The sequence below is a fragment of the Orycteropus afer genome, unplaced genomic scaffold (assembly GCF_000298275.1).
Source record: "Orycteropus afer afer isolate SDZICR_OR568_19922 unplaced genomic scaffold, OryAfe1.0 scaffold00199, whole genome shotgun sequence".
NCBI classification, from domain to species: domain Eukaryota; kingdom Metazoa; phylum Chordata; class Mammalia; order Tubulidentata; family Orycteropodidae; genus Orycteropus; species Orycteropus afer.
The window spans coordinates 354,550-382,339 of NW_006921786.1; the positions used below are offsets into that span (position 1 = coordinate 354,550).

Sequence of the window (27,790 nt, forward strand, 5' to 3'; positions counted from 1 at the left end):
CTGCAAAGGAACTGTTTCAAGTGCTGAGGAGCAAGGATATCTCCTTGAGGACTAAGGTGCGCCTGACACAAGCCATGATATTTCCAATCGCCTTGAGTGCATGTGAGAGCTGGACAATGAATAAGGAAGACCGAAGAAGAGTTGATGCTTTTGAGTTGTGCTGGCGGAGAATGCGGAAAGTACCATGGACTGCTAAAAGAACTAACAGATCTGCCCTGGAGGAAGTGCAGCCAAAATGCTCCTTGGAAGCAAGAATGGCCAGACTTCGTCTCGCCTACTTTGGTCATGTTGTAAGAAGGGACCATTCCCTGGAGAAGGATGTCATGCTTGGTGGGGTGGAGGGTTGATGAAAGAGGGGGAGGCCTTCAATGAGATGGACTGACACAGTGGCTGCGATGACGGACTCAAGTATAGCAGGGATTGTGGGGCTGGCGTGGGATCGGGCAGTGTTTCACTCTGCTGTGCATGGGGTCTCTATGAGTCGGAAACGACTCAACGGCACTTAACAACAACAACAATATGAGGTACAGTGATGACAATGACAATGAATGGTGGTAAAGTCTCCTGAGGATCAGATGTCTTCTCTTCCAATAGCCTTGGAAGAACACAAAGGCCTCACAAGGTGGGGGCGGGGGGAGGGAGAGGAAAGAAACACTGGCATTTTCTGAGCATACAGGCTGTCCAGCAAAATGGTTATCAGCAAAGTCCTTGAAACAAGAAAAGAATAAAATCTGGCTCTGCCACTCCATAGTGGCAGGCCTTGGGAAAGTTCCTTATTCTCTTTGTCATCAGTTACCTCACTCCCAAAAGGGTATAAAAACACCCTTAGCATAAAGGTTGATGGTTTGAAACCACTGAGCAGTACCTCAGCAGACAGGCTGACAATCTACTTCCGAAAGGTCACAGCCTTGGAAATTCTATGGAGCAGTTCTACTCGGCACACCTGGGGTCACCATGATAAAATCAACTTGAAGACAACTAACAAGAGTAACAGAGGGGCAAAGAAAAATGATAAGCTTTCAAATCAAAATAAAAAAGAGGACCAGCACAAATATTTAGCAAATACTAAAACAATAGCAATGAAGGAAGTGATAGCACAATTCATAAACAAAATGGGCTCAGCACAGAAAATTATAAGGAACAAAGAAATCAGGAACACTACGAAAAAGCACGTAACAAAATAACAGCAACAAATTCATACTTGTCAATAATTACATATCTGATAAGGGACTAACCTCTAAAATGTATGGAAAACTTCAACAGCTCAACAAAAAAAAAGATTAACAATCCAATTAAAAAATGAGCAGAAGACATGAATAGACACTTCACCAAAGAGGATATTCAGGTGGCCAGCAAATACATGAAGAAATGTTCACGATCATTAGCCATCAGAGAGATGCAAATCTCACCCCAGCACTAACGGCAAAGTTCAACAAGACAGAAAATAACAAATGCTGGTGAGTATGTGGAGAGATTGGGACTCTCATACACTGCTGGTGGGACTATAAAATGATATAACCACTGTGGAAACAGTAAGGCGACTCCTTAAAAAGCAGAATTAGAAATACTATTTGACCCAGCAATCCCATTACTAGGTATATATCCTAAGGAAGTGAGAGCCAGGACAAAAACAGATATATGCACACCTATGTTCATCACAGTACTATTTACAAAAGCCAAAAGATGGAAACAACCTAGGTGCCCATCAACAGAAGAATGGATAACCAAACTATGGTACATACACACGATGGAATACTATGCAATCCTAAAGAATAATGTAGAATCGGCAAAACACCGCATAACGTGGATGAACTTGGAGGACATTTTGCTGAGTGAAAGAAGTCAATCACAGAAAGACAAATATAGTATTATTCCACTATTGTGAAAAGTCAAGAAAAGGTTTATATATGGAAGGAAACTTTCTTTGTTGGTTACAGGGGGTGGGGAAGGGAACACAGCAAAAATAAATAAATAAATAAAAGCATTGACCCATGTCACTTCAGTTTTATGTATTTCACTGTATATAAATTATGTTTCAATAAAATGTTATTTTTTTTTTTTTTAAAAAAAAGAACAATAGAGGGGGAAAGGAGGGTTCAAGGATTAGGGTACACTGAGCTTTTGTTGAGGGGGACAGAAAAAGGTGATGGTCAAACATGATGAACATGAGTGGATGTCACTAAACTCTACATACGAAGAATATTGAAATGGCAATTTTTTCTTGCATATATATTTTCTACACACACACACACACAACCACCCTACAGGGGACTGTGAAGATTAAAAGAGAGAATGTTCTATGGCACTTAGCCTTAACTAAAATTAATTCTTAAATGAACTAATTGAAATATGCCTCTCCCCTTCCTAGGTTTCTCAATAAGTATATTATGTCTTTTATTTCTGGATCCAGTAAAGAATCATTGTGTCTTATGAGAGCTGTATTTTAAATATTGTGTTCATACTACATTGTTTTGTCACTTACTTATTTCTATCCTATTTTATTTCAAAATGTCCATAAAGTAGACAATTCATGACATAATGGAACTAATGATAATAGATTGATTGGACGTGGAGGTGAAAGGGACTTAAAAAAAAAAAAAAGAAAAAGAAAATCAAACCCATTGCCATCGAGTCAGTTGTGATTCATGGCTACCTCATGTGTTACACACTAGAACTGCTCCTCAGGGATTTTTGGTTGTAATTTTTGTGTTACCATGTGGCTTAGAACTATCAATCTTTAGGCCAGCAGATGAGCAGAAACTATTTGCACCACCCAGGAATCTTAGGTATTGCCTTTGAGTCAATCCTGATTCACAGTGATCATAAGGGACAGAGTAGAACTGTCCCATAGTGTTCCTGAGCTCTGGTAGCGTAGTGCCTAAGGCACTTGACTACTAACCAAAAGGGTGGCGGTTCAAACCCACCAGCCACTCCTCGGAAGGAAAGTTGGGCAATCTACTTCCATAGTGAAACTGCCTCAGAAACCCAAGGAGGGGTCACTATGAGTCGGATTCGACTCCACGGCACATAACAACAATGTAATCTTTACAGAAGCAGAATGCCTTATCTTTCCCCCATGGAGAGGCTGGAAGGTTTGAACTGCTAAACTTTTAGTTAGCAGCTGAGTGCTTAACTACTGTGCCACCAGGGCTCCTTTGAATGACTGTTAAACCCTAGGACATTCTGCCATCAGTGCACATGAAGGCAGCATTCACCCAGGCTCCCCTTAAAACACTGGCCCAATATGAGTTGAACATTTACCTCAGGTAGATACACTCCTTGGAGAGAGCAATCATGGGAGAAAGAAGGGCTACCTATGTGCAGGGAGACAGCTCAGGGGGCAGGAGTGCATGGGGGGACGGACACAGGGAAGAGGTAGCTATCAGGAGGAAGTGGGAGGGGAGCTGTTGCATTGTGGTAAACTGTGGTCAATGTCATGAGACAAAGTGTATGTGAACTGCTGTATGGAAAATGAATTTGCTCTGTAAATCTTCACCCAAATCACAATTAAAAAAAACAACAACACTGGCCTAGGGATCTTGATGACTGTGTAATCTAAACTCTAATCCTACAGCACAGTTTCATTTCAGAAGACACTGTTTCTGCATGCAGTAAAACTCTGTTTCTTTAAAAATATATATATAATGTTTTTCACTGGATCTTACTGGCCTTTGGCATCCCTGGGTGGTACAGTTAATGCACTGGGTGCAAACTGAAAGATTGGCAATTGTAGCCCACACAGAGGCACCTCGGAAGAAAGGTCTGATGATCTACTTCTGAAAAATCAGCCACTGAAATCCCTACGGAGCATGGTTCTACACTGATACACACAGGGTTGCCAGGAGGTGGAGTCTACCTGATGGCAACTGTTAAGTAGCCTTCTCCCCTTTCCTTGGGCATTAGCTGATTTTTACCACTAGGTGGAAGCAGAAACTAACAGAATCTGAATCTGGCTATTTTCATTGACTAAAATGTCTCCCTCTGTTCCTGGCAGGAGCCCCTCATCTTTGGTGAGCCCTCAGAGTCTCAGGCACTGGAGAAGCAGGGTAATGGGTGTGTGTGTTGGGGGTGATCAGAGCCTCCCTGGAGTGAACTCTCCTATGGGTCCCCTACAGGGATAAGGTCTATGGCTTCTGGGTGCCTAGTGGAGTTTGTCTACCTGGTCAGAGATCCAGGCTTGGCCAAGCACCAGGGAGAGTGAGGATCTTTGTTCTCGCATGGCCTGGAAACAGCCTGGCCTACCCTTTCCCACCCTCACATCCAACCAGTTCGTTTCTCCCTGGGCATGAACGGAACAGGCACTTATTGGCACAGGAGGGGAGAAACTTCCTTCTACAACCTTCTGCTGCAGAGATACACCATTCTGGCCACCCCATCTCCCACAGCTCTCCATCCTGCGCTTCTATGATCAGGTACAGGGGCAACTGGCACCAGCTCTTACCAGCCTGTGTGGACTTCCGCCGTGCCTTTTTGATGTCCTCCTCCGTCTTATTACTGAGCTTGATCTCCAGTTGCTGGGTTTTCATCTCTAGGTCTCTCTGCCTCTCAGTGAGGGCTTTCCGGGCCTGGAAAATGACAACGGAGAAGCTATTCCCAAAGCTGTGACCCAAGGGCCTCGTGGTCACCTGGCCCAGCCTTCCTTTTCTAGATTAGAGTCCTTTCTACTCCCTGTTTTTTGTGATACACCACAGTAGCTCGGAGAGACTAGATAACTATACTAGTATTACCCAGTGACATTAGTTAGTTATAGCATAGAGACTGCAACCTGGGTCTTCTTATACCTGCTCAGTGTGCTTTCAAACATATCATGACGTGGACTGAACCAAACCTTTCAGACCATATTTTCATTGGCTCGGTACATATACTGAGGACCTGGGCAGTCTCAATACTGGGCAATCTACTTCTGTAAAGATTTACTGCCTCAGAAACCTGAAAGTGGTTGCTATGAGTCAGAATCAATTTGATGGCAGTGAGTTTGGTTTTTGGTTTGGTTTGGCCACTCCGAAAAAAATGTCTCTCAGGGTTGGAATGGACCAAAGAGGCACTTCTTCATTGTTAAACACAACACACTGCCGTCGAGTAGGATCCGACTCATAGCTATCCCTCCTTGGGTTTCCAAGGTGGTATCACTACAGAAGTAGATTGCCCAACCTTCCTTCTGAGGAGTGGCTGGTGGATTTGAACCACCAGCCTTCTGGTTAGCAGGCAAATGTCTTAGGCACTATGCCACCAGAGATCCAACTCAATAGCAATGAGTTTGTTTTTTTTTTCTAAATCATTGTTAAAAGGCTGGCAGTGTCAGCGCCCATTCCCCAGGCCTGCCTTTCATCACTGCACCCAAGCTCACAGTTCTTCTCCCTCTTTCTAACCACCAGTACCTCCACAGCCTTTGGTGAAGGTAACTGGTGGGAACTAGGGTGCCCAAAGCAGTATGTGCCCCCTTCTCCCACTCATCTCTGTGGCCCTGGAGTCAGCACCCTGAGAAGGGCTCTCTTCCCTCCAGTCTAGACATCTTCTCTGCCCAACCACTGAGCAGAAAGGTGAACTGCCAGGAGCCTGGCCAGGAGGATATTCAGTCAGGAGGGAATCTGCCAGGTGAGGACCAAAGGGGCCCAGGTAGACCTGCAGCCTATTCAGGGCTCAACTCTCACAAAAGCATGGATTTAGATAATGAGATACTATTTCACCCTCACTAGGATGGCTGCTTGGGTCTGACTCGATGGCACATAGCAACAATAACAGGATGGCTGCTGTCAGAAAACATGGAAAATAACAGTGTTGGTGAGGATGTGAAGTTGGAATCACTGTGCTTTGCTGGTGGGAATATAAAATGGTACAGCTGTAGTGAAAAACAGTTTGGCAGCTCCTCAAAAAGTTAAAGGGAATTACCATATGACCCAACAATTCTACTCCTTGATATATAACCAAAAGACTTAAAAACAGGAACCTGATCAGATAATTGTATGTCAATACTCACTTTATTTTACAATAGCAAAAAGGAAAAATAACCTAAATATCCATCAACAGATGAATGGATAAACAAAATACAGTATAGACATGATAATGGAATAGGGCTCAGCCATAAAGAGAAATGAAGTTCTGACAGATGCCACAACATGGGTGAACTTTGAAAACATTACCCTGAGTGAATTAAGTCAGACACAAAAGGACAAATATTATATGATCCCACCTAGTGCCTAAGGCACTTGATTGCTAACCAGAAGGTTGGCATTTCAAAACCACCAGCCACCCTCGGAAGGAAGGTTGGGCAATGTACTTCCGTAGTGATACTGCCTTGGACACCCAAGGCGGGGTCGCTATGAGTCGAAGACAACTCAACGGCACATAACAACAACAACAACATATGAAATATCAAGGAGCTCTGGTAGCACAGTGACTAAGGCATCTGACTGCTAACCAGAACATTGGTGATTCAAACCCACCAACTACTCCACAGAAGCAAGACTGGGCAATCTATTCCCATAAAGATTTACTGCCTTGGAAACCCAATGGAGGTCACAATGAGTCAGAGTTAACTTGATGGCAGTGGGTTTTTTATATGGAATATCTAGACTAGGCAAATGCAGAGAGACAGAAAGTAGGATTAGCGGTTGCCAGGGGCTGATGGAGGGGAATGGGGAATGACTGCTTAGTGAGCAAGGGCTTCCTTTTGCGGTGATGAAAACAATCTAGAACTAGACAATGGTGATGGTTACAATACATTGTGAATGTACTTAATGCCACTGAATTGTACACCCATAAAGAATTAAAATGGCAAATTTCATGTTATATGTTTCTTACACATAAACAAAAAAAACATGGGTTTTCCTAGTTTCACATGCTCAAATGAGCCTCTCCTGGCTCTCACTGACCCCCTGGGAACTCATCTAAGCCCCCTGGGGAAGTAGCTCCTGCCAAGCCATGGTAAGGTGGGGGCTGTCAGGCATGGGCCCCAGGCTCCTACTTCCCTTCTGCTCCCACTACATGAGGGGCAAAGGACTTGGCATATGGTGCCACTGTGAGGCCTCTCAGTCTACCCACAATCCAGCAGAGCCTCATCTTCCTGCCCTGGCTATGTCCCAGGCCCTCTCACCTTCTCCACAGCAGCGTAGCGGCTGGCCAGCTGCTTGCGAAGGTCAGCAATGTGGTGGTCACACTTTTTCATGTCTTTCTTGAAATTCTCTCGGAAGTTCATGAGGGGTTTTTCAACTTCGCTGTGAAGCTGCCAAGGAGATAGCAAGGTGGACACATTCAGGACTTCAGAAGTTTTAGCTACACGTGAAAGCAGGGAGGGTAGTGGTGGGGACAGAGTCTGGGGCAGCAGCCTAGTTTAGGAAACTAAACTCAGTTTAGGAAAATCACCTTACCCTGTGAGACATCAATTTCCATATCTACAGAACAGACAGGCTGGACTCAGTGAAACTTACCCAGATTCCTCTTGTCAGTTAAGTCCTTACTCCTTACAGGGCTTTACTTAGGTATCTGTCTCTCTTTCTTGCCAAATAAGGGGCTTTCTGAGGGCATAAACCATGTCACTCATCTCTGTGTCTCCAAGCACTTAGCACAGTGAATAATTGTTAAGTGGATTCCATTTAATTAATAATCTTAGGTCAGTTCTAGCTATTGAACATCTACTCAATGCGAGAATATAATGATGATCTGGGATGGTCCAAACCTCGAGGAATGCACGACAAGAGCTGCTCAAGGGCTGCTGGAAACCCACAAGGGCTGCACACATTGGTAGCTTTCTCAACTCACTGGTGTGGATAGAGAGACAGGCCCTTTCTCATCCCTGCCTAAAGGATGTGCCCCCGATTTGGCCTGCTCCAGCCTCCATCTCAGGCTCCTTCTACCCCAGAAATGTCTCTGGGGAAGATGGGTGAACTTCCCTGGACATATACCATCCTAACTCTGAGAGTCCATGACTTCTCCTTTCTTCCTCCTCACCAGGCCCTCTTGTTCCCTTGTCTTTTTCTCTGGAGACTCCAAGGACTTAGGTGTTCCTAGTTCTAAACAAGCAATTACACATGATTCTAGTTCCAAAAGGAGCTTGGCTGGCACAGTGCCTAAGGCACTTGACTGGTAACCAGAAGGCTGGTGGTTCAAACCCACCAGCCACTCCATGGAAGGAAGATGGGGCAATCTACTTCTGTAAAGATTTACCACTTCAGAGCCCCAATGGGGGTCACTATGAGTTGGAAGCAATTTGATGGCAGTGAGTTTGTTTTGTTTTATTTATTTATTTATTTTTAGAATGAGCTCCAAGAGGTCAGGGACCACTTCTAGCTTGGCCACTGCAGTGTATGCCCCATCACTTCTTGATGGGTGAATGACAAAAGCTTCAGTCCCGGGGGGGGGGTGCGCAAGAAGATAGCTTTGTTGTCAGATAACCTTCAAAGACTAACAAGCCATCCAAATGGTCTCCTCCTAGTTCCTGGAGGTATTTGACATTAGTTATAAATATTTCGTATTAAGTAGATTGCCCAATCTTTCTTCTGAGGAGTGGCTGGTGGGTTTGAACTGCCAGCCTTCTGGTTAGCAGTCAGATAAATGCCTTAGGTACTACGCCAGCAGAGCTCCTTTAATACAGGCATGCTTTAGAAATATTGCGGGTTTGGTTCCAGACCACTGCAATAAAGCAGATACCTCAATAAAGTGAGTCACAAGAACTTTTTGGTTTCTAAGTACATATAAAATGATGTTTACATGAGACTGTAGTCTATTAATAAGCATGTAACAGCAACATAAAAAAGTCTGAAATATTTTGAGAATACCAAAATGTGACACAAAGACTCAAAGCAAGCACATACCATTGGCAAAATGGCATCAACAGACTCACCCATTGCAGGGCTGCTACAAGCCTTCAATTTTTTGGAAAAAAAAATGTAGTCTCTAAAAAATGCAATAAAGCGAAGCATGATAAAATGAGGTATGTCTGTAAAATTATTTTCAAAACCTTGGAAATTTCCTTTCATAGAAGAACACCCCAATCTGGTGGCAGCTTATTAAGAAGGTATAAACTTGAGAGCTGACAAGAACAAATCTATTTCCTCAGAGATCTGGCATTCACTGAGGAGGAGGAGAGGCAGAATAATTTAGCTGCCATGGGACTCTTCTGATTGAGGCTTGGTATACACTGAACCATGTTCCCCAACGTTGGACTCCCAGCCCTTGTATCTGTGGATATAATCTTTTGCTATGTTAATGAGATCATGCCAGTGTAGGATGAGTCCTAAACCTAATCACTTCTAAGTCACAAAAAGACCAGAAGTGATACAGAAACACACACACACACACACACACACACGGGGGGGGGCGGAATACAGATGCTATCTCACGATGGAAGTAGATGAATCTATAAGCCCAGGAACTCCATGAATTGCCCACATCCAGAAGATGCAATGGCATCCATTTCTAGTCCACCCAGAGATGCTCTGGAAAAAAAGCCTAATGATCTACTTACAAAAAGTCAGAGCCCTTGAAACCCTACAGAGCACAGTTTTACTCTGGCACACATGGGGTTGCTGTGAGTCCAATCAACCTGACAATACAACTGCTAGAGGCTGCAACAAAGAAGGACCTCCCCTTGAACCTGGACTTCTACCTTCCTGAAATGTGAGAAAATAAATTTCTGTTCTTTAAAGCTACCTTCTTGTGATAGTTCTGTTCAGGTGGCACTAGAGGGAGCTCTGGTGGCATACTGCCTAAGGCATTTGACTGCTAATTAGAAGGCTGGCGATTCAAATCCACCAGCCACTCCTCGGAAGGAAGATTGGGCAATCTACTTCCGAATTGATACTGCCTTGGAAACCCAAGGAGGAGTTGTTATGAGTCAGATCCGACTTGACGGCAGTGAGCTGAGTTAACTGAGACAGGAATCTCCAGTGATTAACTCAGCCTGTTGACTCAGTAACTTTGAGGTCTCTTCCTGATGACTTGGAAAGCTAGTGAGTACCAGATGGTGATGTTTCCAGGAGTGACCTGGGGAGCCGGGGCCGGGGAGTTTTCCGAAGTTAAGAATTCCTTAGCCCAGGTTCTGTGGTTTGGGCAAGGACTAAGGAACCTGCCAATAGACAAAAGTGCCTTTCTAAAATTCCAAATGATATTCTGGAAACATGATGTTTCTAGCTGTCAGGGGTGATTCAATTCCATAGAGGAAGATTCATGAGTTCTCCGTTTACATTTTAAGTACTGTCAAAAGATTTGTTATATTTAAAAGTTGATGTGCTGTCTTTTTTCCTCATTTTTAACTTTTAAGCATCTTTGTTTAACAAGGAATCAGAAGTCTTCCCTGAGAGTTTGTCTTCATGCACTTTGGCCTGTTGTCAAAATGCACTCCCCTGCCAAGCGTTCATCTTTTTAATGCACAGGAGCCTTCCATCTCTGCCACCAGGCTATGAGAGCTGGTCATTCTGCCTTTTCAGAACTTCTGCCACTTGGAGTCTCCTTTTTCTTTTAGCTCACACATCAGAAGAGAATAAAAGATATTTCAAGTTAAAAGAAATTTGGTGTTTTTCACGTGGTGGGTTGCAAAGAGTTGTGAAATCAATTTAGTGGGTCAGGACCAGCTTTTTGATGACAACTGAATAATCCTGAGTAGAAAATATCAGAGTACATTTTAAGTAAAAGGATAAATACTGCTTCTTGAAACATTTGTTTCAGTGATTTATGTACATATTGCACATAATCAAACGACATATTGGATTGGGAACATGTGCTGCAAAAGACCTCTTTCAAAAGTTAAAAAGTAAAGATGTCATTTGAAGACTAAGGTGCACCTGACCCAAGCCATGGTATTATCAAAAGCCTCATCAGCATGTGAGAGCTGGACAATGAATAAAGAAGACCATAGAAGAATTGATTTATTTGAGTTGTGGTGTTGGTGAAAATACTGAACGTACTAGAAAAATGAACACATCTGTCTTGGAGAAAGTACAATCAGAATACTCCTTAGAAGCGAGAATAACCAGACTGAGTCTCTCATAGTTTGGTCATATTGTGAGAAGGGAACAATCCTGGAGAGGACATTATGCTTGGTAAAGTAGAGGGCCGGTGGAAAAGGGGAAGATTCTCAATGAGATGGGTTGACACAGTGGCTGCAGCGATGAGCTCAATCAAGCATAGCAAAGACTGTGAGGACAGTGCAGGATCCGACAGTGGTCTGTTCTGTTGTACAGAGGGCCGCTTTGAGTCAGAACCAACTTGATGGCACCTAACAACAACAACAACATTTATGTGTGAGTAACTGTATGTAGCTCTATGCCTCTACATATATATGTGTGTTCTGAGTTGCCATGAGAATGTATTTCTTACTGTGGGTCACAGTCAAATAACCTTGAAAGATACCAATCTGGTCCAAACTTTTCATTTCACACGCGAAGAAGCTGAAGCCCAGAGATATTAAGGGACTAGCCCAAGGTCACGAAGCTTGTTAGTGATGAAAAAAATAGTTGCTTTAGAGTTGACTCCAACTTCTGGCAACCCCATGTGTGTCAGAGTAGAACTGTGCTCCACAGGGTTTTCACTGGTGGATTTTTAAAAAGCAGATCTATAGGCCTTTCTTCTGAGGTGCCTCTGAGTAGACTTGAACCTCCAACCTTTCAGTTAACATGCATGGGTGTAACTGTTTGCACCACCCAGGGACTCCGTGTCAGTGATAGAATTGAGATTAAAAATCATGTCTTCTGATTCCCAATGCCCCCCCAAATCCTCTGGCTGAATGCACAGCCTCTATTGCAAGATTAGTTTTCTTCCCATCAGAAGGAGTTTTGCAATTTTCTCTTCTCTAGCCGGAGCCAGGTGTAACTTCCTTTGTATCCAGCAATCTTATTTCTTTAACAGCCTGTTGCTATGAACAATGGCTGGAGCTAGCAGACTAGAGAAGTCAGAAAGAATGCCTTAACAAAATTGCATGTCTTAAAGCATGTTTTCCACTGACATAGAACATTCAGAGCAGAATTTCAATAAGCTTTTGGAGCAGACATTAAAATGGGCTTTGCACATAGGGAGCCGTATTATCCAGGGCAAATAAATCAATGGGCCACTTTTCTCCTCCAGAAGGTGCCAGAAGACTGCAGGGCTGCTTCTATGATCTTCCAAGGCCACCCACACTGACTGACAGAGCCCCTCTGGCAGGCTAGAAGCAGTAGAGCTCTCATGGAAAAATCTAGTTTGTATGGACATTCATCAGCTGAATGATGAGGTCTGCCCTGACTTGGGACCACCTGTACTACTCTGGGGATAGGCTCATAAGAGACAGAGGACCACTTCTCAAGAGCAGAGTGTTAAGCACCACTGGTCAGCCTGAAGAGAGGGTGCTGTCTGAAGAAGAGGCTTGGGGATCCAGTCTCCCATTGGCTCAGACCCTTCCTCCACTCCCTCAATAGTTGAGTCTACTGAGCTTCACGGCCATGGGCTGTGTGTTAATCTCTGTCTACTTCTCCTTTGTGAAGCGGAGATGTCTATCTTGCATCTTGGGGGTGAGAGTGGCAGTGGTTTAGTGGTAGAATTCTTGCCTCTCACGCAGGAGATCCAAGTTTGATTCCCAGCCAATATGCCTCATGCATAGCCACTAGCCATCCGTCAGCATGTTGTGTGTTTCTAATGATGCCCAATAGGTTTCAGCAAAGCTCCAGACTGAGATGAATTAGGTGATCTACTTCCAAACGTTATTAAGAAAAAAAAAAAAAAATCTACTTCCAAAATTCAGCCGATGAAAACTCTATGGATCACAATGGTCCGATCCACAATGGATCATGGAGATAATGCAGGACCAGGCAGCATTTCATTCTGTTCTGCATGGGGTCACTTTAGGGCAACTACCAACAACATCTTGCATGGTTGTTGATAAAATCAAGTAAGATCAGTTTGATCATGTACATAAACATCTAGGACACTTACATCACCATTCCCAATTCTGAGAATGTCCCAATCACCTGTCCAGTACTCTACAAGCAATCCAGAATCGGGAGTCACAGATGGACATTTTTAGAGCAGCAAAACTATCCTGAATGATACTGTCACGGTGGATACATGACATGCATTTGTCAAAACCCATAAGCCTGTACAACACGGACTGAATCTCAATGTAAACTATGAACTTTAGTTAACAATAATGTATCAATATTGGTTCATTAGTTGTCACTGTATACACACCAATGAAAGAAGTTAATAACAAGGGAAACTGTACAGGGAGTAGAGGGGGATTATGGAGTTCTCTGTACTTTCTGCACAATTTTTCTATAAACCTAAACTGCTCTGAAAAACAGTCTATTAAAAAAAGAAAGAATGAGAAGTTCCTGCTGGTAGTGAGTAAATCCCACCAGGATTCTCTTGGACCCAGCAAGCAATTTTTCAGAGGCCTGCAGATCTGGCTCCCAGCCCCTACCTTCCCATTGGGCTATGCAGTCAATGGAGAGTTCTACCCCTGCAAAGAACAGAGCTGTTGGAGGCTAGGATAGGAGAAGGGAGACCTAGGAGATAGATGATCCATGATCCTCAGCTTAAACATAACTTGATGTTTCCTATGCATGGGCAAAAAAGAGACCAATTCATAGAGTTAGTTCCCTTCTCCCCCAGGGCTTGAGTGGCAATTATCTTGTGAAGCATTCAGTGTAACAAGGTTAGTGTGCTCTTAACCCAGGGAATTCTTACTCATATGTGAGTGTCAGCTCGATCTTGGAGCAGTGACATCTTTTAGAAGCAGGGAGCTGGTAACAGCACTGTCTCTTTTGCTCATCATTTCTTTACCATTTATTAGCTTCTTTTACATGCCTCAGTGGTTTGAGTCATTAATTCTTGCTTTTTCTGTGTGCAGACCATCACCATGGGTGTGAGGAGATGTGGGTTTAAAAACCAATTCCTGTCCTCATAGGACTCATATCACATGGGGACCCCAAAGCAGGGGGCTGCAAGGAGGTGAGAAAAGTGCTAGAAAAGAAAGGATCAGGGAGTACCAATGTGGAAGCCCTGAGAAGGAGCAACCATGTATGAGGGTGCTCAGATAATTTAAGCACTTCACCTGAATGCCCTTTCTGGTTAATGTGTATGGCCAGTGAGGGACTCTCAGTAAGCAAGGATGACTAGGATGGTCTCACTTTTAAGTGTCTTCTACCTTTAAAAGGCTAGTGGCATCAGTCATTCACAACTTAGTATGAATTATTTCACTTTTCTACTTAGCTTATTTTTCACTTGAAAAACTGACAGGTAGAGTGTGCTGTAATCAGAGGCTTTCTTATATTCATTAATCCAGAAAATGTTTGTTAAGTATCTATTATGAACTGGGCACCATTCTGAGTACTGAAGATAGGGTGAAAAGGTCAAAAACATCCTTGTCCTTATGAAAGGTACAATGCCAATGCTAGAGTCTTTGGAGCCAAATGGAGCAAGTGGCATTCATATTATGAAATTCTGCAATGGCAGCAATGAACAAATAAACACAATTTCCCTTTGGCAGAGTCTAGCATTTCCTGACATCAAGCAAAGGAACACACTGATATGCTCCTTTGAAAGACCAGCAAAGCAAGACTAGGGTTTCATCTGTCAGAGGTTCACTCGAGGACATGAGGGGTATCCACACAGGTGTGCTGGACTGGCTCACACTGACTTATAAAACTGGAAAGCTGTACTTTCAGGAATTTTGCAAACTGGTTGTTAAACACAGCTATCATTAAAAATCAATTTATCTAAACTTACAATAAAATACATTATATTAAACACAAAGGTAATGGATATTCACATGCATCATCTCCTAACTACATTTTACTATTATTTCTGCTCTTGAGGTTATTTATCATTTACTGTACATCTCTTTCCAACTCTTTGTTCAGTAAGGTCATGTTGGTAGCTTGAAATTTACACCATGGAAATTGGCATACACAACAAACTGGAGAGTTTTTAGATGCTTCCCAGCACACCACTATATGTGGCCAGCCTTGAAAGGCTGCAGGGAGAGGTTACCTTGGCAGAGAACTTGAGGTGAACTTCAGCCTCATCTGCAAGGCTCTTCTTCACCTGGGCCCATGCTTCTCCCAGAGAGCTGAAACACAAAGGAGGCTGTCAGACTCAGGACCACTGAGAGAGTAAGCTGCACCAATCTCAGGTCAGTGTCCTTAGCCCTTCCTGAGGTGGGACAGAAGGTCTCAGCCCCATGTCTCATGTAATACCTGAGACTTTGGACTTGGATGAGGCACAAAACAACATGAGCATCTTTTATCAACTCAAAAGACCATCAACTCAAAGACAAGGAATCTAAGGGAACAGGCTATATCAGACTGGACAAATATCTGGTGCCAAGAGGCTTACAAGACCTGGGGAGGTGTAAGAGGAAAGTAGGTGCAGTTAAGCATCTTCATTGTTATCACTGTTGCTTTTCTACCAGTCCTCCATTCATTGACGAGGGGTCCAAATGCCTGCTGGTAAATCAAGGAAGAATAGATGGAAGGTGCCATGCCACCCTGCTTATAAGTAATTCCCAGGCGTTAGCTTCCAGGAGAGGCAAGGATGGACCAGTCTGAGTTTGTAACTACTTTGCTCTGGAATGGGAGGAGTCTTGTGGCGTAGTGCCTAAGGCATTTGAATACTAACGAGAAGGTTGGTGGTTCAAACCCACCAGCCACTCCATGGAAGGAAGATGGGGCAATCTACTTCTGTAAAGATTTACCACTTCGGAAATCCAATGGGGGTCGCTGTGAGTTGGAATCGACTCAATGGCAGTGAGGTGTGTTTTTTTTTTGGTGTGTGTGTGTGTGGGGCTGCGGTGTAGTAAATTACTTAGTGTGGCTTTTCTACCCATAAGTCTTTGTAAACTCCAAGGTGGGATTTTCTATGAGCAACTGAGGAGCTCCTGATTGCTGAAGTTGTCCACTTGGAGTATTTCTGTTGGGAGTGGCACAAAAAAATGTTCTGGGAGGTGCCCACTCTCTCTCAGGTGCTTAGAGTTCTGATGATATGATTGGCTAATTCGTCCACCCTGCCGGGCTCAAAAGGAGGCCTCCTAGAGGCAGAACTTTCTCTGACTGCCGGTTGAGGAAGACGTGCTGCTGAAAGAGACATGCGCTCCGGAAAGAGACACGTGCTGCTGGGAAAGAGACTCTAGAGACACGCATTGCTGAGTGAGACACTGAGAGACATGCACTGCTGGGAAAGAGACTGTGAGAGACTGTTGGCTGAGGGATGGTGGGCTGGGAGAGAGACTGAGCATTTTTCCTGAACTTGAATTGTAGCCTGTGGTGCTTCCCTAATAAACCCCATAATCTGTGAGCTCTGCGTGGCCACTGCAGTGAATTATCGAACCCAGAAGAGAAGTAGTGGGTGCTTTGGGAGGAACAGTTGGAGCAAGGGCTGGAAGGGGGAGGCAGCATGTCTGGCCTGGCAGGAATAGGCCTTGGGTTACTGCTGGTAATCCTGTCTTCCTCTTGTGGGGTTAGAGGAGGTCAGAACATGTGGCCTCCTTGCCGTTTTTGCTGGGGCTCTGGAATGCAGACTCTCCAGTGCCCTCCTTAGCAGCTTCTCTGTGGTGCTATTTGTACCAGTAGGTTGTGAGCCCTTAATACAGCTTACAGCTTACTAGAGAATGGTCCAGTTCTCTAAGCAAGTAGAGAATACTTATAAAGTCCCCAAGTCTTTGAAATATAGGCCCTCATGCCACTTTCTTCATTATTTGTATCTCTTTGACTTTGCTGACCTTCCAAATGACACCCCTACTTCATTCTTCAAGACCTCTTAAACACAGCCAGTAATCCTGGCTGAATGTTCAGCTGACTTAATTTCATCAAGAAGCCACTCCTGGCCCCCCACCCCAAGAATTCATTAAACTTCAGTGGCAAAAGCTGATTAAAAGAAAACATGCTGCGAGGCTTCTGGGTTTCGAGCAAAGCAGCCCACAGCTAAGAATTACCAGGCAGAACCAATCCCTTTGATCAAAGTCCAGGCCTGACTGACTGTGGTTCTGGCTGAAGCTGCCATGGGTGTTTATGGGGAAATGCCTGGCTGATTTTATCAGGAGTCCAGCAGCAAAGACAGATTCCCTGGGGTGACCCCAGTTGGCGTGAGAAACAGGTGACACAGCTGCGGGCAAATGTCAGGAAGGGCCTTAGCTCCAGGAAGTCCTGTTAGGATATCTGCATCCTCTGGGTGGGCCTAGCCTCCTGCCTGATTGAACAGGTAGGTAAATGGTCCAGGGTGGGGGAAAGAAGGATGCAGAAGCAATTGTGGTCATCCTATAGATCTGTGGAACAGAATACACAGTCTAGAAATAAACTCACACACAGATGGTCAACTGAGGTGCAACCAAGATGCCAAGGTGTTTTGATAGGCAATGGATGGACTTTTTAACAAACGTTGCTGGGCAACTATTTATCCATATGGTACAAAATGAACCTCAACTCTTACTTTCTGCTATACACACAGATGAACTCAAAATGGACAAAGATCTTGAGTAAAATGCAGTAGTCTGAGTTCAAAGCATCTATGTAAGGTGGGATGATGTAAAGGTTTTGCCCCTGCAGCTGAGCTACACTGAGAAGCTAAGGGAGATACACACAAGAGCCTCTGAAGCCAAAAAGGTTCTAGATGGTACCAAGAGTTTGTGTGAGCACATGTCTTTCAGCAGAGTAATGGTGACCATGGTTACAGACTGAGAATGCCATTTGAGGAGCAGGGGGAGGAGGAGAGAGCATGGTTTTATGCTCAAGGCCATGTCTTCAGTACCCCCTCCAATGTAGGCAGTCACAGGTGGCAGACTTCATTCCAAACATTCAAATCCCAGTCTGGAAGCACTATACACTATATGCTTGTAACTAAATGACATTCTGAAAAAGGCAAAACTAGACAGTAAAATGAACAGTGGTTTCCAGGGGCTTATGGGGAGGGAGGAACAGGTAAAGCAAGGGGCATTTTTAGGGCAGTGAAATTATTCTTTCTGCATGATACTGTAACGGTGAACGTGTGGCATTAAGCATTTGCCAAAATCATTTAAGGGAAAAAAAAAAAAAAAAACCCAAACCACTGCCACTGAGTCGATTATGACTCACAGTGACCTTATGGGACAGAATGAAACTTCCCTACAGGGTTTCCAAGGCTGTAAGTCTTAACGGAAGTAGAATGCTCCACCTTTCTCCCATGGAGCAGTAGGTAGGTTTGAACCGCTGACCTTTTGGTTAGCAACTGAATTGCTTTAACCACACCACTAGAGCTTCTTCCCAAACCCATAGGACTATAAAACACAAAGACCAAACCCTAATGAAAATGATGGATTTTAGTTAAAATCAGTATTAATTAAAATGTTTCAGTATTACTTCAACAGTTGTAAGATATGTACCACAGGAATGCAGATGTCAGTAATAAGGGAGGGAATTTTTTGCATTGGAAGGGAATATATGCATTTTCTGTGCACCTGAAACTGCTCTGAAAATAAAAGTGTATTAAAAAAAGATATTCACATACACCAACGTTCACTGCAGCAGTATTCACAACAGCCAAAAGATGGAAAATGCTTAAAATGTCTGTCAACACATGAATGGATAAAAAAACTGTGGTCCTTGCATACAATGGAGTACTACTCAGGCATACAGAGAAATGAAGTTCTGACGCACACCACAACAGGGATGAACCTTGAAAACATCATGCTGAGCAAAATTAGTCACTTACAAAATGACAAATGCTGTATGCTCTCACTCAGTGTGGAACAGGCAAATGTATAGAAACCAAATTAGTGATTACAAAAGGTGGAAGGCAGAGAGAAAGGGGTGTCATTGCTTAGGGGGTACTGAGTTTCTGCTAATGGTGGTAGGCTAATTTGAAAACAAATAGTGCTGATGGTTGCATAGCATGATGAATGTTACCAATGTCACTGAATTGTACGTGTCAGAAATGTTGAACTGTCAAATGCTTTGCTATATCTGAAGAGCCCTGATGGTGCAATGGCTAAAGTGCTCGGATGCTGACCGAAAGGTCAATGGTTTGAAACCACCAGTGGATCTATGGCAGAAATATGAGGCAGCCTGTTCCATAAAGATTTACAGCCTTGGAAAACCCTTTGGGGACAGTTGTATTCTGTGCTACAGTGTTGCTATGAGTTAGAATTGACTTGAGAACGATGAGTTTGGACTTTTTTGTTGTTGTTAAATATGATTTTACCACAACAACTTAAAAAATACATATAGTTAGATAGGTCTATCCCAAATATTTCAATGGTCCATAGGCATCATGGTTTAAAATGAGCAAAGTGTGTGTCAGGATCGTATTCTTTCACCATATTTATTCAATCTGTGCACTGAGCAAATAATCGGAGGAGCTGTACTGTATGAAGAGCACAGCATCAGGATTGGAGGAAGACTCATTAACAACCTGGGATATGCTGATGACACAATCTTGTTTGCTGAAAGTGAAGGGGCTTGAAGAACTTATTGATGAAGATCAAAGACTACAGTCTTTAGTATGGATTCTGACTCCACATAAAGCAAACAAAAATCCTCACAACTAGACCAATAAGCAACATCATAATAAACAGAGAAAGGATTGAAGTTGTCAAGGATTTCATTTCATTTGGATTTACAATCAATGCCCAAGGAAGCAACAGTCAAAAAATCAAATGATGTACTGCATTGGGCAAAGCTCCTCCAAAAGACTTCTTTAAAGAGTTATAAATAAAGATGCCACTTTGAAGACTAAAGTGTGACTGATACAAGCCATGATATTTTCAATAGCCTCATATGTACCACTCCTCGGAAGGAAGGTTGGGCAATCTACTTCCATAGTGATACTGCCTTGGAAACCCACGACACATAACAACAACAACAACAACAATAACATATGCGTGTGACAGCTGGACAATAAAGAAGGAATGATGCCTTTGAATTATGGCTTTGGCAAAGAATATTAGATACACCATGAACTGCCAGAAGAATGAACAAATCTATCTTGGAAGAAGTTCAGCCATCTGACTCATAGTGATCCTATAGGACAGAGCTGAACTGCTCCATAGGGTTTCCAAAGCTGTAAATCTTTACAGAGGAAGACTGCCTTATCTTTCTCCTATGGAAAAGATGGTGGGTTCAAACCACCCACCTTCTGGTTAGCAGCCCAATGTTTTAACCACAGCCCCACCAGAGCTCCTACTCCTATGAGCACATGCCCTAAGAAATATAATTTGGACACAGCCCTCAAGTTGCAAAAGCAGCCTGAGTCTTCACTACCTGCATTTTCTTAGGCTTTCCCAAATTTCTAGGCTCCAGTGTTGCACTTTGAAAAGTTGCAAGCTGGAGTGCTTTAAATATCCAAAGCTCTGGTAGCATAGTGGCTAAAGCACTTGACTGCTAACCAGAAGGCTGGCGGTTCAAACCCACCAGCCACTCCTCGGAAGGAAGGTTGGGCAATCCTACTTCTGTAGTGATACTGCCTTGGAAACCCAAGGAGGGGTCGCTATGAGTCGGGGCCGACTCGACGGCACATAAAAACAACAACGTGTAAAAGCAAAATAGCTGAGTTACACATTTGTGTGTGTGTGTGTGTGTGTGTGTTGGGAGGAGTCGATGTGTTCCCACCCCAGGGTGTGCACGCCAGTATGTGTGGGCATGTGGTGAGTGTGCACATGCAGTGGGGATAGTGCAAGTACACATATGTAGGTTGTAATTGAGAACTGATGATACACATGTACTGGCTACAAAGGTATTGAATGCATATACCTGCGTTTGTATGTGCATGTGTGGATGTCATGTGGGTGCAGGCCTGGGTTGTGGAGCTGGGTTGCTTGGGTTGGGAGCATATGCTGAGCATGTTGCCTGCACAGAGTATCCCTGAAAGCAGCCCAGGCCAAGGAGGTAGAAGCCAGAAGACTTCAGAGCTGCATAGTAGTTGCCGTGCATGGAGATGATTAGGAAAGCTCCCTTCCCAGGCAGAAAGGGTGACTCTCCCATGGACCTCCTTCCTGCCCCCATCTCAGGCTCGTACACTCAGCAGAAGAGGGTCTGGAGCTGACCCCATTTACATCTGTGGAAAAGACACTGGCCCTGTCTGGCTGCCTGTGGCTGGCTGAGTTGGTGGAAACCATTCAGTGCAGGCTGGTTGGCTGCACAGCCAGCCTAAGCAGAGGATTTAATCAAAGCCACATTTGGTTGGCAAAACCTCTGTCCCCAGAAGGTTTCAATATAATATAACAAAACAGCTCTCTGAGAGCTACTCCATCCCCCGGGAAAATGTCTTCCTTCCTTGGGAGTCCACTTCCTGTTGTAGGAGGAGTTCAGAGATGTCACTGGAGAGAAGAAGGGTTAGAGAGAGGACCCCTGAGGACACTTTCAACTCTAACATCCTGAGTGGTTTTTTTTTTTTTTTTTAACAGAAGGAGCAAAGAAGGCTGAAGTCCTTCTGCCACTAGAAATTGCTCTGTGGCTGCGAGGGCTGGGCTTAGCCTCCTCCCTCTAGCCCAGGTCCCATTCAATGAAGTCTGGATGATCAGAGCTGAAGGAGGGATGCTGGGGAGTCTGGCCCACAGAAGATGCTGGGTATCAGTTTTCTATCAGCCTGGCCCCAGAGAAAGGGTCGGTGGGGTGGATATCCAGGGGCTGGTGTCTGGCTACCAGGGGACAAGGCAGAAAGGATTCTGACATATTCTGACATCTGGTAGGAGGTCCTTGGTCACTACAGAGAAGATATCATGGAGGCACCCACCCTGAGCCATGAGTGCCCACCTGAGCCATGGGTGCCACCTGAGCCATGGGTGCCCACCTGAGCATGGGTGCCCACCTGAGCCAGGCATAAGGGGATTTCCCCATCCAACATGGGCCCATGCCAGTGATGAGTGAAGCAGACATTAAATGAAAAGGGATCCCCATTCCTAATTTCCTCTCATCCACCCCACACCCATCACTTTCCTCCCAACTCACCCTTCCTCCTGGGCTGCCAAGGAGTTCTGAGAAAGCTTAGCTAAGTTCTTTGCATATTCTTCTTCAATCTTTATCCTGCAAAGGGAGAAAACCCAAATTTAAGCTCTCTTGGTGCTAGAGGATGGGTTGGAACTACTGTGTAAGGAAACAGCTCGATTGTAAGCTTGATGAAAGTGTGTGGGTCTTATTTGTCCATCTGACATAGAGATGTGTTTTTTTTTTTTTTTTTTTAATAAATAAATAAATAAAACTGTTTGAACATCTATCTCCTCATCTGCAAAATGCAATGTTTCCATGGTTAACACATTCAGCTGCTAACCAAAAGGTTGGAGGTTAGAGACTACCCAGAGGCACCTAGGAAGAAAGGCCTGGGGATCTACTTCTGAAAAGGCAGTCACTGAAACCCTCCAGAGCACAGTTCTACTCTGACACACATGGGGTCACCATGAGTTGGAGTCGACTTGGGGAGAAATGGCTTTTTTTGATTCCTAGGACTGAGTGGTTCCACCATTCATCTGTCAGTTTGTCATACTGTGATGACTTTCATGTTGCTGTGAGGCTGGAGGCTACTGGTATTTCAAATACCAGTAGGGTCACCCATGGTAGTAAGGTTTCAGCAGAGCTTCCAGACTAAGACACACTCAGAAGAAGGAGTCATCCACTTCTCAAAGAATTGGCCAGTTAAAATCTTATGAATAGCAGTGAAACACTATCTGATCACAGGACTGGGCAGTGTTTCGTTCTGTTCTACATAGGGTTGCTATGAGTCAGAGCTGACTCAGTGGCACCTAACAACAACAGGACTGAAATACTGCCATTTGCACAGCCCCCAGGAGACAAGGGACATGCTCAAATACATACATACAACTTGTGATGGACCACAAGAGACACCCTGTGCTGTCTCCACTTCCTTCCAAACTCAGACCTCTGGGTTTAGACCCTCAGAGATGCCTCAGCCCCTCTGCAGTTGGGATGAAACATCTCCCAGTGGTCCCCTCTCCCAATGCCTGTAACTGACAAGCCTACAGGGCATATGTATCTCCATGGAAACCAGGCAGTACCCATAGCTGCAGCTCCCTCCATTTCCCTGGAGAGAGAACTAGCCATAGCTTTAGCTTCCAGAAGGCAGGGCCTTGCTTGACACATTCTCAAGACAATTCTCCCGGGCTGTTCTGTATTAGCTGGCACATCTGTGTTCAACGTGTTTTCAGAGGTATTGTTCACTGCCTAAGTGATCCCCTGGGCCTCTGTGCTTGTGAGACCCTGAGCTGGCCCTGAGAGTAGGGCTTCAGAGAGTCTTGTCCATCACTCTGAAAGGAAAGCTCTGCAGGGTACAACATTTGTTCTACTATTGTTTTCTCCTACCTGAGCTGTGTAACCTCTCAACTTCCTTCCAGTCTAATGGATCATAAAATAAAGATTTCATTATACAAATAGGAAACAGGTCTTCCTAAGGAAAAGGGGTGCTTTAAAGTACCAAAACATTACAACTTGGTTATTATTATCATTATAAATTTAAAAAAGAAATATTTAAAAAATACATTACTATGCTATGAATGGGAGCTCTGGTAGCACAGTGCCTAAGACACTTGACTGCTAACCAGAAGGCTGGAGGTTCCAACCCACCAGCCACTCCTCAGAAGGAAGGGCAATCTACTTCCATAGTGTTACTGCCTCGGAAACCCAAGGAGGGGTTGCTATGAGTCAGGTCCGACTCAAAGGCACATAACAACAACAGCTTGCTGTGAATATTTCCGTATGCCTTGTAAATTTCAGATGGAAAGATGTGTGTGTGTGCATACATACAAGGTATGCTCATGTGTGTCCTTTCACATTGTATGTGAAGGCAAAATGTGTACATGTGTGTACATAGGCATCTGTAGGTGTGTGGGATATGTGCATGCATGTGTGTGAGGAGTACATACATACACATGGGCGCGGTGCATGTGTGGGGTTTGTGCATACATGTGCACTTAACAAAGTCTCAGAACTCAGGAAGAGGGAGGGAAGAAAAGAGGGAGACAGAGAAGGATGCAATCTTCCTATTCTGCCTTCAAGAGTCTGATAGAACTCCTGCTTTTTCTGTGACTCTACCAGGCTGAATTCACTGTTCCCTCATCTATGTTCCAAACTCTCTGGACAAACCACTATTATCATTCTTGTGCTCAACATACTTTGTCTGACTCCCCATTAGAATGAGCTTTCTAGAGGCAGAGATAATGGCATACTGGTGTGTATGAAGTTGGGGATAGGTTACTGGGGATTCTGTTTCCCCAGGCCTGGGCCACAGGTTTGGCTCAGAGTTGAATTGGAAGTTAATACTCTTTTCTGTTATGATCAAGTGCTTCAAATGAACACCAGGAAGGTGAGTAAAGGAGCAAAGCAGTCTGTGTGGCAGGCAATACGGAGTGGGAGAGACTATGGCAAACTAGAAACAAATGTTCCCTCTAGAGGGAGGAGTTGCTACTCAGCTCCAGCCAACTGCTGCATAAGGGATGCAGAGTGACTACTGCCAGACCTTCTCTTTTCTCTAGAGATGCTAGATCTAGATTTCAAATGTTGGTTCAAATCTTCAAAACCACTCCAAAGACCAAAGCAGCACATCTACTGGCCTTATTTGTCTTGGGGTCACAAGTCTGTGACTCTAGTCTTAAGCTCCCCTTAGTGCTAACCATGCCCAGTGCTGGGTGCACAGTGCTCATGCCCCATCCCCAGCACTGGCCGTGCCTACTGCTCACTCCCCTCAGGCAAAGAGGCCACAGTGGGGACAGTCAGCAGCCCCAAAGCTGGAAAGGGCCCCAGGCTTCACCTTTCCCGGATGAATTCTGACATTTCCTTCTGCATCTGTTTGCCTTTCAATTGTTTCTGAAGAAGTAGCTCAAACCCAGCCACAGTGCCGTTGCCTTGGGGATCCTTCTTGTCAGCCTAGAAAGGAAATAGGACAGTTTAGGTGGCATGCAGTCTGGATCCAGGGAGCATGGGATGTGGGGAGAAAGACAGATCCCAAGGGATCCCAGCCCAAGAGGGAGGGTGGGGTCAGCAACACAGCTGCCCCACTTGCCTTCTCCTGGGGCCCAAACCCTAGGCCATGGGCTTCCCAGCATTTAAGCCCTTACAGTTGCTACCGCCTATGTCCAGCCTCTTTGAAACTCATCCCTGCCTCAACCCTCCTGACCTAGGAAAGATGGGGGAGAAGACCAAGTGGCTGAGAGCACAGGCTCCAATGTCTAAAGACTGATTAGTGCCAACCAGTTGGTTGTTGAGCCTGGCTGTACCCCTTGGGGAATCTTGGCTTGACTCTGAGCGGAACAGTTTGTGACCTTGGGGGCAGGTACCACCAATCTTAAGCCATCTCACCTCCTATGAGCTTCTTTCACTGGCTGGACAGTGATACCTTCCAGCACACATTCATAAAAGATTAAGCGGGGAACAAAAGATCATTGTGGTTTGGCTCTGGGGTGGAAAGTGGACTGAAGGGAAACCAGACAGGAGAAGGACAGGCTCCCAGGTTGAAATCCCAGCTGGATAACCTCAGGTAAGTTCTTTTCTCATGCTCAGCCTGAGTTTCTTCATTTACAACACTGGGAAAATAATGGGACCCACTTCATAGGGTTAGTTCAGGGTAAGATGTTATAAGCACTTAGTAACTGGTTGGTATTGAGTTGATTTCAACTCATGGTGACTTCACGTGTGTCAGGGTAGAAAGTATGCCAAACAGAGTCCTCAATGGCTGATTTTTCAGAAGTAGATACCAAGGCTTTCTTCTGTGGTGCCTCTGAGAGGACTCAAGCCTTTGACCTTTCCGCTAGTGGCTGAACATGTTAACTGTTAACATCACCCAGGGACACCTAGCACATAGTAAATATTACCTACTATGAGTTATAAGAGCTCTGGTAGCATAGTGTCTAAGGCACTTGACTGCTAACCAGAAAGCAGGCAGTTCATATCCACCAGCCACTTCTTGGAAGGAAGGTTGGGCAATCTACTTCCGTAGTAATACCACCTCGGAAACCCAAGGAGGGGTCACTATGAGTCAGGTCTGACTCCACGGCACATAACAACAACAACAAACTATGAGTTATTACCATCTGCCTGCCATTTTGTCATACTGGGTGCCTTGTATGTTGCTATAGTGATGGGAGCTATGCCACTGATATTTCAAAGACCAGCAGGGCCACCCATGGTAAATAGGCTTCAGTGGAATTTCCAAACCAGGACAGATTAGGAAGAAAGGCCTGGCAATCTACTTCTAAAATTAGCCAGTGAAAACTGATCTGGAATGGATCACAACAGAATACTTCCTGATACAATGCTAGAAGATGAGTCTTCTAGTTTGGAAGACCCTCAAAATACATAGTGGCAGCAATGATGGGCTCAAAGATATCAATGGTTATAAGGATGGCACAGGACTAGGCCACGTTTTGTTCTGTTGTACATGGGGTCACCATGAATTGGACCTGAGTCCACAGCAACTAACAACAGCAACAACAATTAGTTGCTTTCATATAAAAGCTAGGACCAAGGAATATGGCCAAGTCAGTGACATAGGAACTTTAATATCCAATTCATTTATAAACAGAAATAATTTTAAAATTTCAAAATTAAATGATTTTTTGTTTTGTTTTGCCTGCACTTCTTCAAGCACTCTTAAATAGCCCCTTCCCATGGTTTCCTGCCCTACCGAACATCTCCCAGCACAGTCTTTCCTGTGGGCATCTGTCTCATGTGAACACGACTGCCCAAGAACCAATTCTCAGAGCTTTCCCAGGCCCCTTGGCCATCACCACTGCTAAATGGTGCCCTCTTCCATGATAGCCTTTTTCCATCAAGAATCCAGAGTCAAATGCTCTGACACTTAAAAAAGAGTTAAGACTGGGTCCTTTGATATCATAGAGAGGTATCTTAGTGAGAACTCTGTACCAGGATCTGGAAAGACCTGAGTTTGAGCCACTGGGTGACATGGGCAAGTTCTTCCAGTGCTCAGCTAAGACCTTCCCTTTGAAATAAGAACAGGGTAGATATCTAAAATCCCTTCCATATCAGTTATTTAGGAGAGGGGTAGAGGAAAGGGCCTGGGGTTGCCTAAAGGGAATCCCATTTCCCATGGTCAAGTAGATGAAGGGCTCTATGGATGTCTCCCTGTCCCGTCCAGTGTGGGATCCCTGCCTTGGTTTCCCTAACCCATGCCCTCTGGCCACCATTCCACTATGTCTGTGACAGCAGATTCACCACTACATGGCAAACCACACGACAATGGGGCTCCTCCTGTCACTTACAATTTCCTCAATGCTTTTTAACACTGTGTGCCCTTTATGGTATGAATGTTCCACCTTGATAATTTTAGTAGCATCTTTTGAAACACTGGGCCAAAATACTGCCTCCCTTACAGAATAGGTATGTTGAGCAATTTGCCAACACCAGGGAAAGGCAGCCACAAGGAATGAATGGGCTTTAAGGACTGTGTCAGCAGAGAGAGATTTCTATTAGAGGAAAAGACCTTGATGGACAGGGAGATAAAACCCCGGAGTAAGTATCAGAGTCCCTGGAGAGCTTGGATTAAGATAAGAACTCACAAGTCTTGCTCTCTTGGAAACTGTTGACAGTTATCAGGGTCACAAGTTCCTTCCAGGTCCCCAAGGCTCCTAGACAGCCCTCAACGCTGTTCCCCACCTCCCAGGATCCCCATATCTAGGCTGGAACTACTCTCTCCCGAACCTCTTTTTAGGAATGATGTTTCTAAACCCAGCTTCTTCTCTCTATCTCTACTGCTGCCACCATCTCTCCTGGTCTCCTATAATGACCTGCTGACATCCACCCCTGCCTGCTCATAGTCTATCCTGAATGATGCATATACATCGGATCATGTCATGTTGCTGCTTAAAACCTTCCAAACCTGCATACAGAATCAA

The 27,790-nt window shown here is 44.5% G+C and overlaps 1 protein-coding gene across 1 annotated transcript in view; it reads right to left on the minus strand.

Annotated features, from left to right (window-relative positions):
- The window catches only part of GAS7 (growth arrest specific 7), a 394,162-nt gene that overhangs the window by 7,558 nt on the left and 358,814 nt on the right, over positions 1-27,790 (minus strand). The window contains exons 7-11 of the mRNA XM_007948030.2: positions 24,691-24,806; positions 21,882-21,956; positions 14,959-15,037; positions 7,094-7,222; positions 4,442-4,565 (exon numbers count right to left, since the gene is read on the minus strand). Of these exons, the coding sequence (XP_007946221.1) occupies positions 4,442-4,565; positions 7,094-7,222; positions 14,959-15,037; positions 21,882-21,956; positions 24,691-24,806 (523 nt within the window). The remainder of the gene's footprint in view (positions 1-4,441; positions 4,566-7,093; positions 7,223-14,958; positions 15,038-21,881; positions 21,957-24,690; positions 24,807-27,790) is intronic.